This window comes from Hyla sarda, chromosome 5, assembly GCF_029499605.1.
Source record: "Hyla sarda isolate aHylSar1 chromosome 5, aHylSar1.hap1, whole genome shotgun sequence".
Classification (NCBI taxonomy): Eukaryota; Metazoa; Chordata; class Amphibia; order Anura; family Hylidae; genus Hyla; species Hyla sarda.
Window position 1 is genome coordinate 234327966 of NC_079193.1, and position 16385 is coordinate 234344350.

At 43.0% G+C, this 16385-nt stretch overlaps 1 protein-coding gene and 1 long non-coding RNA gene across 3 annotated transcripts in view; one reads left to right on the forward strand and one right to left on the reverse strand.

The window, feature by feature from the left end:
- Window positions 1-8207, reverse strand: part of LOC130273875 (uncharacterized) — a 21168-nt gene extending 12961 nt beyond the window's left edge. The window contains exons 1-2 of the long non-coding RNA XR_008844155.1: window positions 8121-8207; window positions 7633-7816 (exon numbers count right to left, since the gene is read on the reverse strand). This is a non-coding gene — a long non-coding RNA (uncharacterized LOC130273875). The remainder of the gene's footprint in view (window positions 1-7632; window positions 7817-8120) is intronic.
- MRS2 (magnesium transporter MRS2) overlaps window positions 8144-16385 on the forward strand; it is a 23312-nt gene continuing 15070 nt past the window's right edge. The window contains exons 1-4 of one of the 2 annotated variants that reach the window (XM_056521310.1): window positions 8144-8446; window positions 9957-10030; window positions 12953-12989; window positions 14902-15014. In XM_056521310.1, coding sequence (XP_056377285.1) covers window positions 8284-8446; window positions 9957-10030; window positions 12953-12989; window positions 14902-15014 — 387 coding nt within the window. In that variant the 5' untranslated portion in view covers window positions 8144-8283. The remainder of the gene's footprint in view (window positions 8447-9956; window positions 10031-12952; window positions 12990-14901; window positions 15015-16385) is intronic. The other variant, XM_056521309.1, reaches the window with a different exon arrangement.

Here is a 16385-nt window from a genome sequence, read left to right on the forward strand (position 1 = left end):
CAAGGAAAGGGGAGGGAGGGGGAGGAAAGGAGCAGGTTCATTATTCTCCAGAAGAGACACCCACAATCTCCAGGAGAGGTGGCAGAAGAGTGGGCTAAGTAAGACATAGATCAAAAGGTATTTTATATATAAAAACATGCATGTTATTATGCATTCAGGTCTTAGGACACGTTACTACACTGAACAAATAACAGTAACGCATTCAACTAGCATAAGATGCAGATTTACATCATTACTGCTATTGTACATGCTATATACTAGCACAGTTTTCAAATGTAAATTTGGTTGCACTAGCAATCAATCCAATAGGGGCAGAGGATGGTCATTCCCTGTGCATCATTTTTCATCAACAATAATTAGTACATTTATTTTTGATTACTTTGTGTATTTACATGGTTGTTTTATTGCTCCAATCATGCAGATTGGTTTAAACTGTGGCAATACATCGTGACTGGCTTTTATTGTACCATCCAAGACATAGAATAAGCAGATAAGATGTGTCCATCAGACATGCTGTGATTTGCATAGTAATTGTGGGAGCTAAATCAAACTATTGAGAGCAGCCTTCTGTATCACACAGACGCTACAGGGTGTAATGTGGTGGAATTTGGTCACAGGGCATTTCCAGAATGTGGTTTTATTTGAAGATCTGATACAACACAAGCTGAGATTGTGAAACAAACTAAAATTCCCACCCCCCAAAGATTAAAAAAAATTAACTCATTCCCTGCAAAATAAATAAAACAAGCTTCCAAAGCTGATTCCTAAAAGTGTCCAGATTACAGAATCATTAGTATCCCAACATGATATCCAAAGAAAAAACACTCACACAGCTCGGTAGACAGAAAAATGAAAAGTTATGGATTTTAGAATAAGGCAAAGCAGTTTTTGGTTTTATTTTTAAATGGGCACTGTCGGATACAAAAACTTTTGATATGTTGTAAAGCATTTATAACCAATAGGTTTTGCAATTGCCTTCATAAAAAAAAAAATTCAGTATTTCATACAGAAGAAGCCAGTCAATTCAGACTAGTGAGCTAAAGTAAAAGTGTAATAAAAAATAAATAAAAAATAAAGGTGAAAGACACATAAAAATTAGACGTACATAGTCAGGATTAGGTACTGAGTGATACATTAAAAAAAATGTTTTTTTTGTTGGATCTGACGGGTACACTTTAAAGTAGTAAAGCATTATGAAAAATATATGTATTTGGTATTGTGATCGTTGTTATTGTTGTGACTATACAATTTCTAGGACCTCCACCGATTACGACAATGGAGGATAAATGTCCACTGGAATGAAAGAAGGGCGCAATAAATGTGTGGCCTACGCTATATTTATTCTATATGGGGCATTTTAACATTGTACACTATACATTCCAGGGAAACATTTCTCCCAGGTCTGGGGATAAGTGGTGGTTCCAAAATTGAAATCTAAACTTGAAAAGAAAAACAATCCCGGCTGCTCAGTTCGGCTGATCGGGATCACTGCGGTGTCCTGATCAGCTGAGAGGACAGCATCGTCTGATCGGTGCTCTGATGCTCCAGTCAGCCATGGCAGGCTGGAGCAATCAAGCACTGATAACACTGATTGATGTTATACTATGGCATAGCATTGTTCAGTATATGCAATCTAACGATTGCATGTTATGGTCCCCTATGGGGACTAAAAAAATTGTGTAAAAAAGTTTTAAAAAAAGTTAATAAATGTGAATTAACCCCTTACCTAATAAAAGTTACAATCACCCTACTTTTCCCATTAACCAGTTGCCATCTAAGGACGAGCCGGCTGACTCAAGTTGACAGCTGCGCCAAAAGGGACCTTTAACTAGTCCCTGGTGGTCCAGTGGGGTTCATCAAGCGCAGAGCACATTGATCAATGTAGTTCTATGGAATTACATTGATCTGTATGAGGAATTTACTGATTCATCCTAAAAGTCCGCTAAGGGGACAAAAAGTGTAAAAAAATAAAATAAGTTGAACAAAAAGTAAAAAAAAAAAAAACATCCATTAACTCCTTCCATATTAAAAGTTTGAATCACCCCAAATTCCATATAAAATATGTAAACATAATAAAAATAAACATATGTTGTATCGCCGCATGCGCAAATGTCCGAACTATAAAAATAAAATGTTAGTTAAACCGCACGGTCAATGACGTTTACGTAAAAAAATACAATTTTTGGTCACTTTTTATATCCTAAAAAAATGTATTAAAGTGATTAAAAAGTCCAATCAAAACAAATGTTACTGATAAAAACTTCAGATGACGGCGCAAAAAATGAGCCCTCACACATCTCCGTATACGGAAAAATAAAAAAGTTATAGGGGTCAGAAAATGACACTTTTCAACATACAAATTTTGGTACATGTAGCTATAATTTTTTGGGTAGTAAAATAAAATAAAAGCTACATAAATTAGGTATCCTTGTAACCGTATGGACCAACAGAACAAAGGTAAGCTGTCATTTTTACTGAAAAGAGCACTGAATAGAATCGGAAGCTCCCAAAAGTAAAAATAAAATAAAAATTGCATGTTTTTTTTTTTCAATTTTGCCCCGCAAATATTTTTTTCTGTTTTTTCTGGTTTCGCCGTAGATTTTGTGATGAAATGATTGATGTCATTACAAAGTGAAATTGGTGATGCAAGAACAAAGCCCTCATATGGGTCTGTAGGTGCAAAATTGTTATGTGTTAGTGTTATGATTTTTAGAAGGTGAGGAGGAAATAACGAAAGTACAAAAATAAAAAATGGCCTGGTCCTTAAGGGGTTAAAAAAAATTATATAAACAAAAATAAACATAAACATATGTGGTATCGCCACGTGTGTAAATGTCCACACTATAAAAATATAATGGTTAATGGTGTATACATAAAAAAAATACCAAAGTCCAGAATTGCGTATTTTTGGTCACTTTGTATACCATAAATTTTTTTTAATTAGCAATCAAAAAGTCCCATCATTACAAAAATTGTAACAATAAAAACTACAGATCATGGCATAAAAAAATGAGCCATCAAACATTCCATATAAGGAAAAATAAAAAAACTAAATCTGCATAAATGTTGTATTGTTGTAATCGTATTGATCCACAGAATAAAGATACTCGGGGAGATTCAAGTTGCCCATAACAAGATTGCTTATTTTCATTTTTAACGTAAAGTGCACTATATAAAAACTAAATCTACCTTGCAAAATCATTGCCCCATTGCAAGGTAACTATTGTCAAAAAACAAGCCCCATATGACCCTGTGGATGAAAAAATAAAAGAAGAAAAACGCAAACCGCAAAAATGAAAATTATCCCAAAGGATAGGGGACAAGATGTCTGATCACGGCACTCAGGAGGGGATAAGATGTCTAGGGGGAGTACCCATTTAAGGCCAAAACAGGCTGCATCATTAACCACTTAAGGATCTGGGCGTACCTGTACGCCCTGAGTCCGCTCCCTTTCTATAACATGGGGCCACAGCGTCCGGGATCCATGGCTAATAGCACGCAGCACTGATCGCGGTGCCGCGCCCTATTAACTCTTTAGACGCGGCGTTCAAAGTTGATTGCCGCGTCTAAAGTGAAAGTAAACTACTCACGGCTAGCTCAGTCGGATGTTCGGGACCGCTGCGGCAAAATCGTGGCATCCCGAACAGCTGGAACACACAAGGAAGGCTCCTACCTTCTCCTGTGTGTCCAATCGCTGAATGACTGCTCAGTGCCCGAGATCCAGGCATGAGCAGTCAAGCGGCAGAATCATCGATCACTGGTTTCCTATGGGAGCTATAACATAAAAAAAAAAAAAAGTAAAAACAAAAGTTAATAAAGATCATTTAACCCTTTCCCTAATAAAAGTTTGAATCACCCCCCTTTTCCCATAAAAAAAAAAACTGTACATAAAAATAAACATATGTAGTATCGCTGTGTGAGGAAATGTCCGATTTATAAAAATATATCATTAATTGAACCGCGCGGTCAATAGCGTATTTTTGGTCACTTTTTATTTAATGAAAAAATGAATTAAAAGCGATCAAAAAGTCCTATCAATACAAAAATGGTACCACTAAAAACTTCAGATCACGGCGCAGAAAATTAGCCCTCATACCGCCCCGTACGCAGAAAAAGAAAAAAGTTATAGGGGTCAGAAGATGACAATTTTAAACGTATACATTTTCCTGTATGTAGTTATTATTTTTTCCAGAAGTATGACAAAATCAAACCTATATAAGTAGGGTATCATTTTAACCGTATGGACGTACAGAATAAAGATAAAGTGTCATTTTTAACGAAAAATTTATTGCATAGAAACGTAAACCCCCAAAATTTACAAAATGGCGTTTTTTCTTCAATTTTTTTGCACAATGATTTTTTTTTTCCGTTCCGCTGTGGATTTTTGGGTAAAATGACTAATGTCATTACAAAGTAGAATTGGTGGCGCAAAAAATAATTCATCATATGGAATTTTAGGTGGAAAATTGAAAGAATTATGATTTTTTTAAGGTAAGGAGGAAAAAACGAAAGTGCAAAAACGGAAAAACCCCCGGTCCTTAAGGGGTTAAAGGGTAAACTGGAGCACTGGATGTAGATATTTAGTATTAGGGAGTTGTAGTTCTGCTTGTCTAATAAGGCGCTTTGAATTATTTATGCTATTGTTGCAATGCTCCTCCTGCAGAGCATAAAATAGTTACAGAGAGCTTTTGTGTATAAATTCAGAAAATTACAATCTATAAATCTATATTCACCTATAAAACAAAACTGAACTGTCAAGTCTTTTGTACAACCCTGTACAAAACAGAGAGTGCCATCTGCAGGACACAAGAAATAGTATCACATAGCAGCAAGGTCTTTAGGAGTAAAAGGCAGAATCTGAAGAGATTATGCTACAGAGACCTCCAGTGGAGCCTCACACAGATGTCAACATAGCCTAACCTGTGCTCCAAAGTGCCACCTGAAAGAAGGTTCTGGGGTTGGATGGAAAAAGACCAGAGTCCATCAAGTTTAACCTATATCGTTTACCTACTCAGTTGATCCACAGAAAGGCAAAAAACTCTAAGGCTGGTGCCAATTGCCCCATTCTAGGAGAATACATCCCTGGATCAATGTTCTGCCTCTATAAATCTGGTATTCATAACTTATGTTATTCCTCTCCTAAGATGTGTTCAGGTCCCTTTTCAACTCTTTTATTGAGTTCACCATGACCACTTTCTCCGGCAGAGAGTTCCACAGTGTAAGGCTAGATCCACACTGTGTAAGGGTAGGTCCACACTGTGTAAGGGTAGGTCCACACTGTGTAAGGGTATGCCCACACTGTGTAAGGCTAGATCCACACTGTGTAAGGGTAGGTCCACACTGTGTTAAGCTAGGTCCACACTGTGTAAGGGTAGGTCTTAGGACCTACCCTCACACAGTGTGGACCTAGCCTAACACAGTGTGGACTTAGGACCTACCGTTACACAGTGTGGACCCACTCTTACACAGTGTGGACCTACCCTTATACAGTGTGGATCTACCCTTACACAGAGTGGACCTAGCCTAACACAGTGTGGACCTAGGGCCTACCCTTACAGAGTGTGGACCTAGCCTAACACAGTGTGGACTTACCTTTACATAGTGTGGACCTAGCCTTACACAGTGTGGACCTAGCCTTACACAGTGTGGACCTACCTTTACACAGTGTGCTCCTACCCTTACACAGAGTGGACCTAGCCTAACACAGTGTGGACCTAGCCTAACACAGTGTGGACATAGCCTAACAGGACATAGCCTAACACAGTGTGGACTTAGGACATACCCTTACACAGTGTGGACCCACTCTTACACAGTGTGGACCTACCCTTATACAGTGTGGATCTACCCTTACACAGAGTGGACCTAGCCTAACACAGTGTGGACCTAGGGCCTACCCTTACAGAGTGTGGACCTAGCCTAACACAGTGTGGACTTACCTTTACATAGTGTGGACCTAGCCTTACACAGTGTGGACCTAGCCTTACACAGTGTGGACCTACCTTTACACAGTGTGCTCCTACCCTTACACAGAGTGGACCTAGCCTAACACAGTGTGGACCTAGCCTAACACAGTGTGGACATAGCCTAACAGGACATAGCCTAACACAGTGTGGACTTAGGACATACCCTTACACAGTGTGGACCCACTCTTACACAGTGTGGACCTACCCTTATACAGTGTGGATCTACCCTTACACAGAGTGGACCTAGCCTAACACAGTGTGGACCTAGGGCCTACCCTTACAGAGTGTGGACCTAGCCTAACACAGTGTGGATCTACCCTTACACAGAGTGGACCTAGCCTAACACAGTGTGGACCTAGGGCCTACCCTTACAGAGTGTGGACCTAGCCTAACACAGTGTGGACTTACCTTTACATAGTGTGGACCTAGCCTTACACAGTGTGGACCTAGCCTTACACAGTGTGGACCTACCTTTACACAGTGTGCTCCTACCCTTACACAGAGTGGACCTAGCCTAACACAGTGTGGACATAGCCTAACAGGACATAGCCTAACACAGTGTGGACTTAGGACCTACCCTTACACAGTGTGGACCCACTCTTACACAGTGTGGACCTAGCCTTACACAGTGTGGACCTAGCCTTACACAGTGTGCACCTACCTTTACATAGTGTGGACCTACCTCTACACAGTGTGGACCTAACCTTACACAGTGTGGCCCTAACCTTACACAGTGTGGCTCTACCTTTACACAGTGTGGACCTAGCCTTACACAGTGTGGACCTACCTTTACAAAGTGTGGACCTACCTTTACAAAGTGTGGACCTAGCCTTACACAGTGTGGATCTACCTTTACAAAGTGTGGACCTACCTTTACAAAGTGTGGACCTAGCCTTACACAGTGTGGACCTACCTTTACACAGTGTGGACCTACCTTTACACAGTGTGGACCTAGCCTTACACAGTGTGGATCTACCTTTACACAGTGTGGACCTACCTTTACACAGTGTGGACCTAGCCTTACACAGTGTGGATCTACCTTTACACAGTGTTGACCTAGCCTTACACAGTGTGGATCTACCTTTACACAGTGTGGACCTACCTTTACACAGTGTGGATCTACCTTTACACAGTGTGGACCTACCTTTATACAGTGTGGACCTAGCCTTACACAGTGTGGATCTACCTTTACACAGTGTTGACCTAGCCTTACACAGTGTGGATCTACCTTTACACAGTGTGGACCTACCTTTACACAGTGTGGATCTACCTTTACACAGTGTGGACCTACCTTTATACAGTGTGGACCTAGCCTTACACAGTGTGGATCTACCTTTACACAGTGTGGACCTAGCATTAGACAGTGTGGATCTACCTTTACACAGTGTGGATCTACCTTTACACAGTGTGGACCTACCTTTACACAGTGTGGACCTAGCCTTAGACAGTGTGGATCTACCTTTACACAGTGTGGACCTAACTTTACACAGTGTGGACCTAGCCTTAGACAGTGTGGATCTACCTTTACACAGTGTGGACCTAACTTTACACAGTGTGGACCTAGCCTTAGACAGTGTGGATCTACCTTTACACAGTGTGGATCTACCTTTACACAGTGTGGACCTAGCCTTAGACAGTGTGGATCTACCTTTACACAGTGTGGACCTACCTTTACACAGTGTGCACAGTGTGGACCTAGCCTTAGTGACTGTTTTGATCAGGTGCAGTTTTTCCAAATGCGACATGCTCTGGTGTTTTCTGGCCGTTTTTGTCATGTTTCTTCCCATACACTTCCATAGGTTCTGTAATGACGGAGTTGCCTCACATTTTCCTCACATTCTTCAACAGAGATCCTTGAATCATATTAAAAAATAATCAAATTACTTGTTATGAGGAAAAATGAAGGTGAAAAAAAGACACAAAAAACAGTATATACTAATTGAGATCAAATTTGACAAACGCTCCCTCATGGGGGAGGGGGGTATTTTTACACAAACGCCATGAAAAAAGAATATGTGAAGAAAGCCGTGTAGAGGTGAAGGGACAAGGGGAAGTAACTCCTACTGCAATGCTGCAATAAATGTACAGTACACATATTCCAATGTAAAATGGTCTCTGACAACATGGCTGCCACAGGGGACATGATGTTATACACACTTTGCCCCCTAGCGGTTTAATGCACTGACAACTTCAACGCTGTTTCCTGTTGGGCGACCCATGTGGAGTCCTGAAGCTAAGCCGAACTTGTACGGGGTGATGTGAGGGTCATGCGGTACATACTGGTCGCTCTTGAAGCGGGTTGGCGTGGTGCCCGGCTGTCATGGATGTAGGCAGGGCCCTCCACAGACTGACAGCGGGCGGCAGGAGGCTTCTGGGACAGGCGAGGACCTTCACTAGTCACCCCGGCTGTCTCCTCCGGAGTCCTGGACCTAGGACCTGTTCCCCGAGGTGTGGAGCCCGGCCATGGATGCTGCCCCCCAGCAGTGAGTATGGACACAGGTGCTGAGGGGCTTCTGTTGCTCTCAGGTATCAGCCACCAGTAGGCAGAGTAATGACCCGGCTATAGGATTACAGCCAGGATACTCACAGATAGGGCTTTCTTATATTAGTGTGGGTGACAGGTAAATGTGGCTGCAGGGGGCACTGATTCTGTAATGTACACAGGATCCCCTGTAGGTAAAATGTTATAGTCTGGTCATATACCACCCATGATGCTCTACAGCAATGTTTCCCAAACTCTGTCCTCAAGTCCCCCCAACAGGTCATGTTTTCTGGATTTTCTTAGTCTTTCACTGTTATATCCCCTGTGAAAGACTAAGGAAATCCAGAAAACATGACCTGTTGGGGGTGCTAGAGGGCTGCGCTTGGGAAACACTGCTCTATAGTCTGGTCATATATCGCCTGTGATGCTGTGTAGTCTGGTCATATACCGCCCGTGACGCTGTGTAGTCTGGTCATATGTACCGCCCGTGACGCTGTGTAGTCTGGTCATGTGTACTGCCCGTGACGCTGTGTAGTCTGGTCATATATACCGCCCGTGACGCTGTGTAGTCTGGTCATATACCGCCCGTGACGCTGTGTAGTCTGGTCATATACCGCCCGTGACACTGTGTAGTCTGGTCATATGTACCGCCCGTGATGCTGTGTAGTCTGGTCATGTGTACCGCCCGTGACGCTGTGTAGTCTGGTCATGTGTACCGCCCGTGACGCTGTGTAGTCTGGTCATATGTACCACCCGTGACGCTGTGTAGTCTGGTCACATGTACCGCCCGTGACGCTGTGTAGTCTGGTCACATGTACCGCCCGTGACGCTGTGTAGTCTGGTCACATGTACCGCCCGTGACGCTGTGTAGTCTGGTCACATGTACCGCCCGTGACGCTGTGTAGTCTGGTCACATGTACCGCCCGTGACGCTGTGTAGTCTGGTCACATGCACCGCCCGTGACGCTGTGTAGTCTGGTCACATGCACCGCCCGTGACGCTGTGTAGTCTGGTCACATGCACCGCCCGTGACGCTGTGTAGTCTGGTCACATGCACCGCCCGTGACGCTGTGTAGTCTGGTCACATGTACCGCCCGTGACGCTGTGTAGTCTGGTCACATGTACCGCCCGTGATGCTGTGTAGTCTGGTCACATGTACCGCCCGTGACGCTGTGTAGTCTGGTCAAATACATAGAGCTGTGTTCTCCATCTTGTGGCTCTGCAGCTGTTGCTAAAGTACAAATAATGATGAGCATTACAGGTGCCACGTGTAAAGCTTACCTCTGCTCATGGTCCTGGCACCAGGAAATCTGAAGATTTACTGGAAGTCCCATAGACTTGCATGGGACTTCCTACAAATATGTCTCCAGACTAACCATGTGACTATCTAATATTTTTATTGTATATACTGCCAGCCTTTTAGAGAAAACAAATTGGCTCCTGGATTGCATTAACCTCCAAAATGCGCAATGTTTCTTCAGTTCCTGGTGACTTGCACCTCTTATTCTTCAGGTACAATATGCCGTCATATACAGTCTGAAGCATCGCCGGTCACATTAGCCAGTGTGTCTCCAGTATTCTCTGTGGTGAGTTTTTTCTCTCTCTTTCAGTAGATACTAGTAAAATGCTGCGGCTTTTGTTGGGGAAGCAGCGTCAAAGCGCTTGCATTGATTCCCGTGTCTGGATATAGAGACCTGTCAGTATCTGTCATTGGTGAGGATCTGTTTCAGTCTCTGCAAACTGTCACCCTGGGCAAATTGTAATTTTTTCTGGTGCTGGACAATCCCTTTAAAGAGGTACTCCGCTGCTCAGCGTTTGGAACAAACTGTTCCGAACCATGGAGCCGGCGCTGGGAGCTTGTGACGTCACGCCCCGCCCCCTCATGATTTCATGCCCCACCCCCTCATGATTTCACGCCCCACCTCCTCAATGCAAGTTTATGGGAGGGGGCGTGACAGCCATCACGCCCCCTCCCATAGACTTGTATTGAGGGGGCGGAACATGAAACAATGAGGGGGCGGGGCTATAACATCACGAGCTCCCGGCTCCAGCGTTCGAAACAGTTTGTTCCAAACGCTGAGCAGCAGAGTACCCCTTTAAGAATGGCCCCTTTTAAAAAAGAAACTGACAGGAGGGTCACCCACACTAGCCTGAATATACCGGCTTATAGTGCGGGTGACCCTCCTTCTAAAAATGTTTCTCTTACCCCATTAAGCGCAGCTATTGCAGCAAAATGTATTTATGGAAATGATAAGAAACTAGCAATGGGGGCAATGCCGTTACTATTTTAGCAATCTTAACGCCGCCATCACCTTGCCATTCCGCCCGCCAGCTTCCTCAATATATGTACTACTGCTGCTGACGTGTCTCAGCAGCCAAACCAGGAGCCGTGTCATAGCTAGTGCTGCGCAGAAGTGAATATTGCTAAAGGGGCGGGCAGATCAGCCAGCGGTGGAGAATTGCCCCCATTGCTAGTTTTCTATGATTTGCATATATAGATATATATATATCTGCATATTTCTGCAACAGCTGCACGGAATGGGGTAAGAGAAAAATTGTTGGGAACAGAGTCACCTGCGCTATGTCAGCATTAGAGATGAGCGAACTTGCAGTAAATTCGATTCGTCACAAACTTCTCGGCTCGGCAGTTGATAACTTATCCTGCATAAATGAGTTCAGCTTTCAGGTGCTCCCGTGGGCTGGAAAAGGTGGATACATTCCTAGGAAATAGGCTCCTAGTACTGTATCCACCTTTTCCAGCCCACGGGAGCACCTGAAAGCTGAACTAATTTATGCAGGATAAGTCATCAACTGCCGAGCCGAGAAGTTCGTGACGAATCAAATTTACTGTAAGTTCGCTCATCTCTAGTCGGCATATTCAGGTTAGGGAGGGTTCACACCACGTTTTTCAAGTATGTTTCCCATATACATTTTCATTATTGAAAACCGCATACGTTTTTTTTAACAAGGACGTCAATGAGAAACGCACATGTATACGGTTTTTACTTTGCACATGCGCATTTGTATCCTAAAGTCCCCACTCAAAGCCCCTCCCTAAGGAGTTATATATACAGTGATCCCTCAACTTACAATGGCCTCAACATACAATAGTTTCAACATACAATGGTCTTTTCTGGTCTTTTTTGGACCATTGTAACTTGAAACCAGACTCAACATACAATGCTATGGAATCTGCAAAACATGTCAATGGCTGGAAGAACCGACCAATCAGAATGGACATTTCCCTGGTAAAACCCCTGTATTACTGAAGTGCATACACTGACTGGTGTCTGTAGCGCCCCCTACAGTAAAGGGAGGCACTACATGTTCTGTACTACTTTTAACCCATGCTTTGGTTAGCTGCTCCTTTGGACACCAGGTGAGGGCGGCTCCATTTTACTTTTTTAGGACATTGCGTGTTCTGTACAGGACCCTGAAGACGCTTCTGTCCTCTACATAGACCAGTGTTTCCCAACCAGGGTGCCTCCAGCTGTTGCAAAACTACAACTCCCAGCATGCCCGGACAGCCTTTGGCTGTCCGGGCATGCTGGGAGTTGTAGTTTTGCAACAGCTGGAGGCACCCTGGTTGGAAAACACTGACATAGACAGTGATTTACAGCTCCCAGCAGATCTTTCTTGCTTTTATATGTAAGGATTTGCTTTATCTATATTAGTTATCTACGTATTTTTCTTTAATCTTCACTTTTTCCTATTTTTGGATGACATTTTGGGGCTTCAGAACCAATTACCAGGTTTCCATAGAGTTCTGTGTCAACATACAGTGGTTTCAACATACAATGGTCGCCCTGGAACCAATTAATATTGTAACTTGAGGGACCACTGTATTGGATTTGTATATTTAATATAAAACTAGACAGCCTGTACTAGAGATGTACAAATTGCTGTACTGCAAAAATCTAGGAGTCAAATGGTCCATTGCGACCATTTACTAAAATCCCATTATAAACGATACAACAACTATAGACTGGGATCTGTGGCATATAGAAATGTTAAAGCGTAACCTTTATTAGGTATCTAGTTAAAAAAGAGATTAAAAAATTATAACCGTGCACACAAGAAAATGTGCGAGTCAGCAAATCATATCTCGAATTTCCCACAGGGCTGCCTCCTGAAAGCATTGTGTGTATGGTGTGCGAGGGATACGCAGCGTATTACCCGTTGCAGCAGTAGATTTTGTGCAGCGTGAAATACGCCTCGTACACGCCAAGTGGGAACATGCCCCATTCACACATAGCGGAGAATACCGGGGGGAGATAAGTCATACTGCTAATTTACATATCCGCAGCATGCCTGTTATGTCGCCCATTTGCCAAACATTTCACTCTTTGCAATGCACAGAGAAATACACAGTAACATTTACCCTGGAAACCATTTGCATTGTTCAAATGTTGCCTCACAGCTTTATGGGTAAAAGTATTATATCGTTTTCTATATAATCTTGTGCTATTTCTTTCACGTATTAATTACAATATGTTTCCTGTTTGCAGATGAAGTTTGACAAAGATGGAAACATACTGTCCTTTGGTAAGTATTCTAGTTTATAATTCTGTAGTGTTAGTCATGTATCGGCCTGAATATAGCTGATATGACAGTAACACTGTGATATTGGCATCATTACATTGTTAGGCTCGTGTTGTGCCTCTGAGGCAAGGTTCTGTCTAAATCGGCTGTAAAAAAAAATTATCTGCTGATGTATCCATATCTGACTGAATCTGTGAACCTGACATATACACTGCTCAAAAAATAAAGGGAACACTTAAACAACACAATGTAACTCCAAGTCAGTCACACTTCTGTGAAATCACACTGTCCACTCAGGAAGCAACACTGACTGACAATCAATGTCACATGCTGTTGTGCAAATGGAACAGACAACAGGTGGAAATTATAGACAATTAGCAAGACACCCCCAATAAAGGAGTGGTTCTGCAGGTGGTGACCACAGATCACTTCTCAGTTCCTATGCTTCCTGGCTGATGTTTTGGTCACTTTTGAATGCTGGCGGTGTTTTCACTCTGGTAGCATGAGACTGAGTCTACAACCCACACAAGTGGCTCAGGTAGTGCAGCTCATCCAGGATGGCACATCAATGATAGCTGTGGCAAGAAGGTTTGCTGTGTCTGTCAGTGTAGTGTCCAGAGCATGGAGGCGCTACCAGGAGACAGGCCAGTACATCAGGAAATGTGGAGGAGGCTGTAGGAGGGCAACAACATGGCAGCAAAACCGATACCTCCGCCTTTGTGCAAGGAGGAGCACTGCCAGATCCCTGCAAAATGACCTCCAGCAGGCCACAAATGTGCATGTGTCCACTCAAACGGTCAGAAACAGACTCCATGTGGGTGGTATGAGGGCCCGACGTCCATAGGAGGGGGTTGTGCTTCAGCCCAACACCGTGCAGGACGTTGGGCATTTGCCAGAGAACACCAAGATTGGCAAATTCACCACTGGCGCCCTCTGCTCTTCACAGATGAAAGCAGGTTCACACTGAGCACATGTGACAGATGTGACAGTCTGGAGACGCCGTGGAGAACGTTCTGCTTGCAACATCCTCCAGCATGACTGGTTTGGCAGTGGGTCAGTAATGGTGTGCGGTGGCATTTCTTTAGGGGGGCCGCCCTCCATGTGCTTGCCAGAGGTAGCCTGAGTGCCATTAGGCACAGAGATGAGATCCTCAAACCCCTTGTGAGACCATATGCTGGTGCGGTTGGCCCTGGGTTCCTCCTAATGCAAGGCAATGCTAGACCTCATGTGGCTGGAGTGTGTCAGCAGTTCCTGCAAGAGGAAGGCATTGATGCTATGGACTGGCTCGCCCATTCCCCAGACCTGAATCCGATTGAGCACGTCTGGGACATCGTGTCTCGCTCCATCCACCAATGCCATGTTGCACCACAGACTGTCCAGGAGTTGGCAGATGCTTTAGTCCAGGTCTGGAAGGACATCCCTCAGGAGACCATCCACCAACTCATCAGGAGCATGCCCAGGCATTGTAGGGGGGTCATACAGGCACGTGGAGGCCACACACACTACTGAGCCTCATTTTGACTTGTTTTACATGAAAGTTGGATCAGCCTGTAGTGTGGTTTTCCACTTTGATTTTGAGTGTGACTCCATATCCAGACCTCCATGGGTTGATAAATTTGCTTTCCATTGATAATTTTTGTGTGATTTTGTTAGCACATTCCACTATGTAAAGACGAAAGTATTTCATACGATTAGTTCATTCATTCAGATCTAGGATGTGTTATCTGTGTTCCCTTTATTTTTTTGAGCAGTGTATTTACTCTTAAATCTCTACTTTTCTGACCTATTCCTGCTTTCACACTGTATTTGCACCCAGAAAACACTGATAACTGTGTGTGTAGACGTAATATACACACACTTTTCTGCCTCCAAAAATCTAGGTTCGTATTTCATGATTGTCAATTTATTTGGACAGAAAGGAAGAAAACAGAATTATATCAGGAGCTGGGACTTCAAGCACGAGATCTGAGGTTTCAGCATCTAGTGAGCATCAATTCCAGAAACAACAAGATCATTTTAAGAATGGAGGTAATATTATAAAAAAAAAAAAAAAAAAAAAAAAAATCCACATAAAAATGTATACTTTCCAACACACAGTTGTCAGTTTCATACTTTGTAAGGAAGAATAGCAGAGGGGCAGAACAATGCAGGATTCTAGAATTGTTGTTGAGGAAAACTGGACTTGCCTACTATCATTTCCCTGGTGCCTCTGGTGTAGTGCTCCCATCCTTTGCAGCCATCCTCTATTGATGCATCACACTGCGGCTCAGCTATTCGCCGGTTGTAGCGATGTCCCTCCTTTGGCCGATGATTGGCTTAGCGACTTATTGAACCCAGGCCATGGTCTTCTTCCTGGTGTCGGGGCCCAATACATCACACGATCACTCAGCCAATCACCGGCTGAGGTGGGACCTGCTGTGGCTGGCGATTAGCTAAGTCAAGCACAAGAAGCAGGAAGAGGATCACTGTGGAGCATCTGTATAGAAGGTTTTTTTTTTTCCCATCTCTCTCCATATGCCGGCTTTTGTGCAAGCTTTAAAAAAAAAAAAAAAAAAAAAAAAAGTTCTACCCCATAGTACTCCTTTATTGCAATGGTTTGTATAGGGGTAGGGAGAGGAAAGGACTGTTATTCCTATTTGTCTTAATTTTTCAAAAGCACAGTGGACTATCCTGGTTCTCTAGATTTAATTAAAACAAATCTAAGGCTGTAAAAAGGTGTCAGCAAAAATTGCAAAATGAGTTCAAAGTTTAAACAATAATGTGCTCTTTTTGCTTATGGGAAAGTGGTTGTCTGTGCACACAATGGTGGGGGAGATTCTCAAATAATTTTGCGCAAAAAAAAAAAATGTTGCGCCAAAATTTTGGCATGAAAATATCGACTACATTTTCAAAGAGCTTTGTGCCATGGTTTACTTTTCACATCAGTTTTGTAAAGGTGGGAATGTCCACGTATATTGTCTGCTTTACATGATATTTTCAAAGGGGTGAGAGTCAGTTTACATAAAAAAAAAATTCACACCAGCTTTTTGATAGTGTAGAAATCACAGAAATGGTTGTAGTTTTATTTAATTTATTTATTTTTTATTTTTTTTATCCTTAGTTTTTTGGGGAAAAGGTGTTATTTAAGTAATTATTTAAAAAAAGAAATAATGATTATTAAAAAATAGAAAATAAATAAAAATGAAAAAATAAATACCGTATTTATCGGGGTATACCACGCACCGGCCTATAACACGTACCCTCATTTTACCAAGGATATTTGGGTAAAAAAAAGTTTTTTACCCAAATATCCATGGTAAAATGAGGGTGCGTGTGTGCGCGTGTATACCCCGATATACCCCCAGGAAAGGCAGGGGGAGAGAGGCCGTCGCTGCCCGCTTCTCTCCCCCTGCCTTTCCT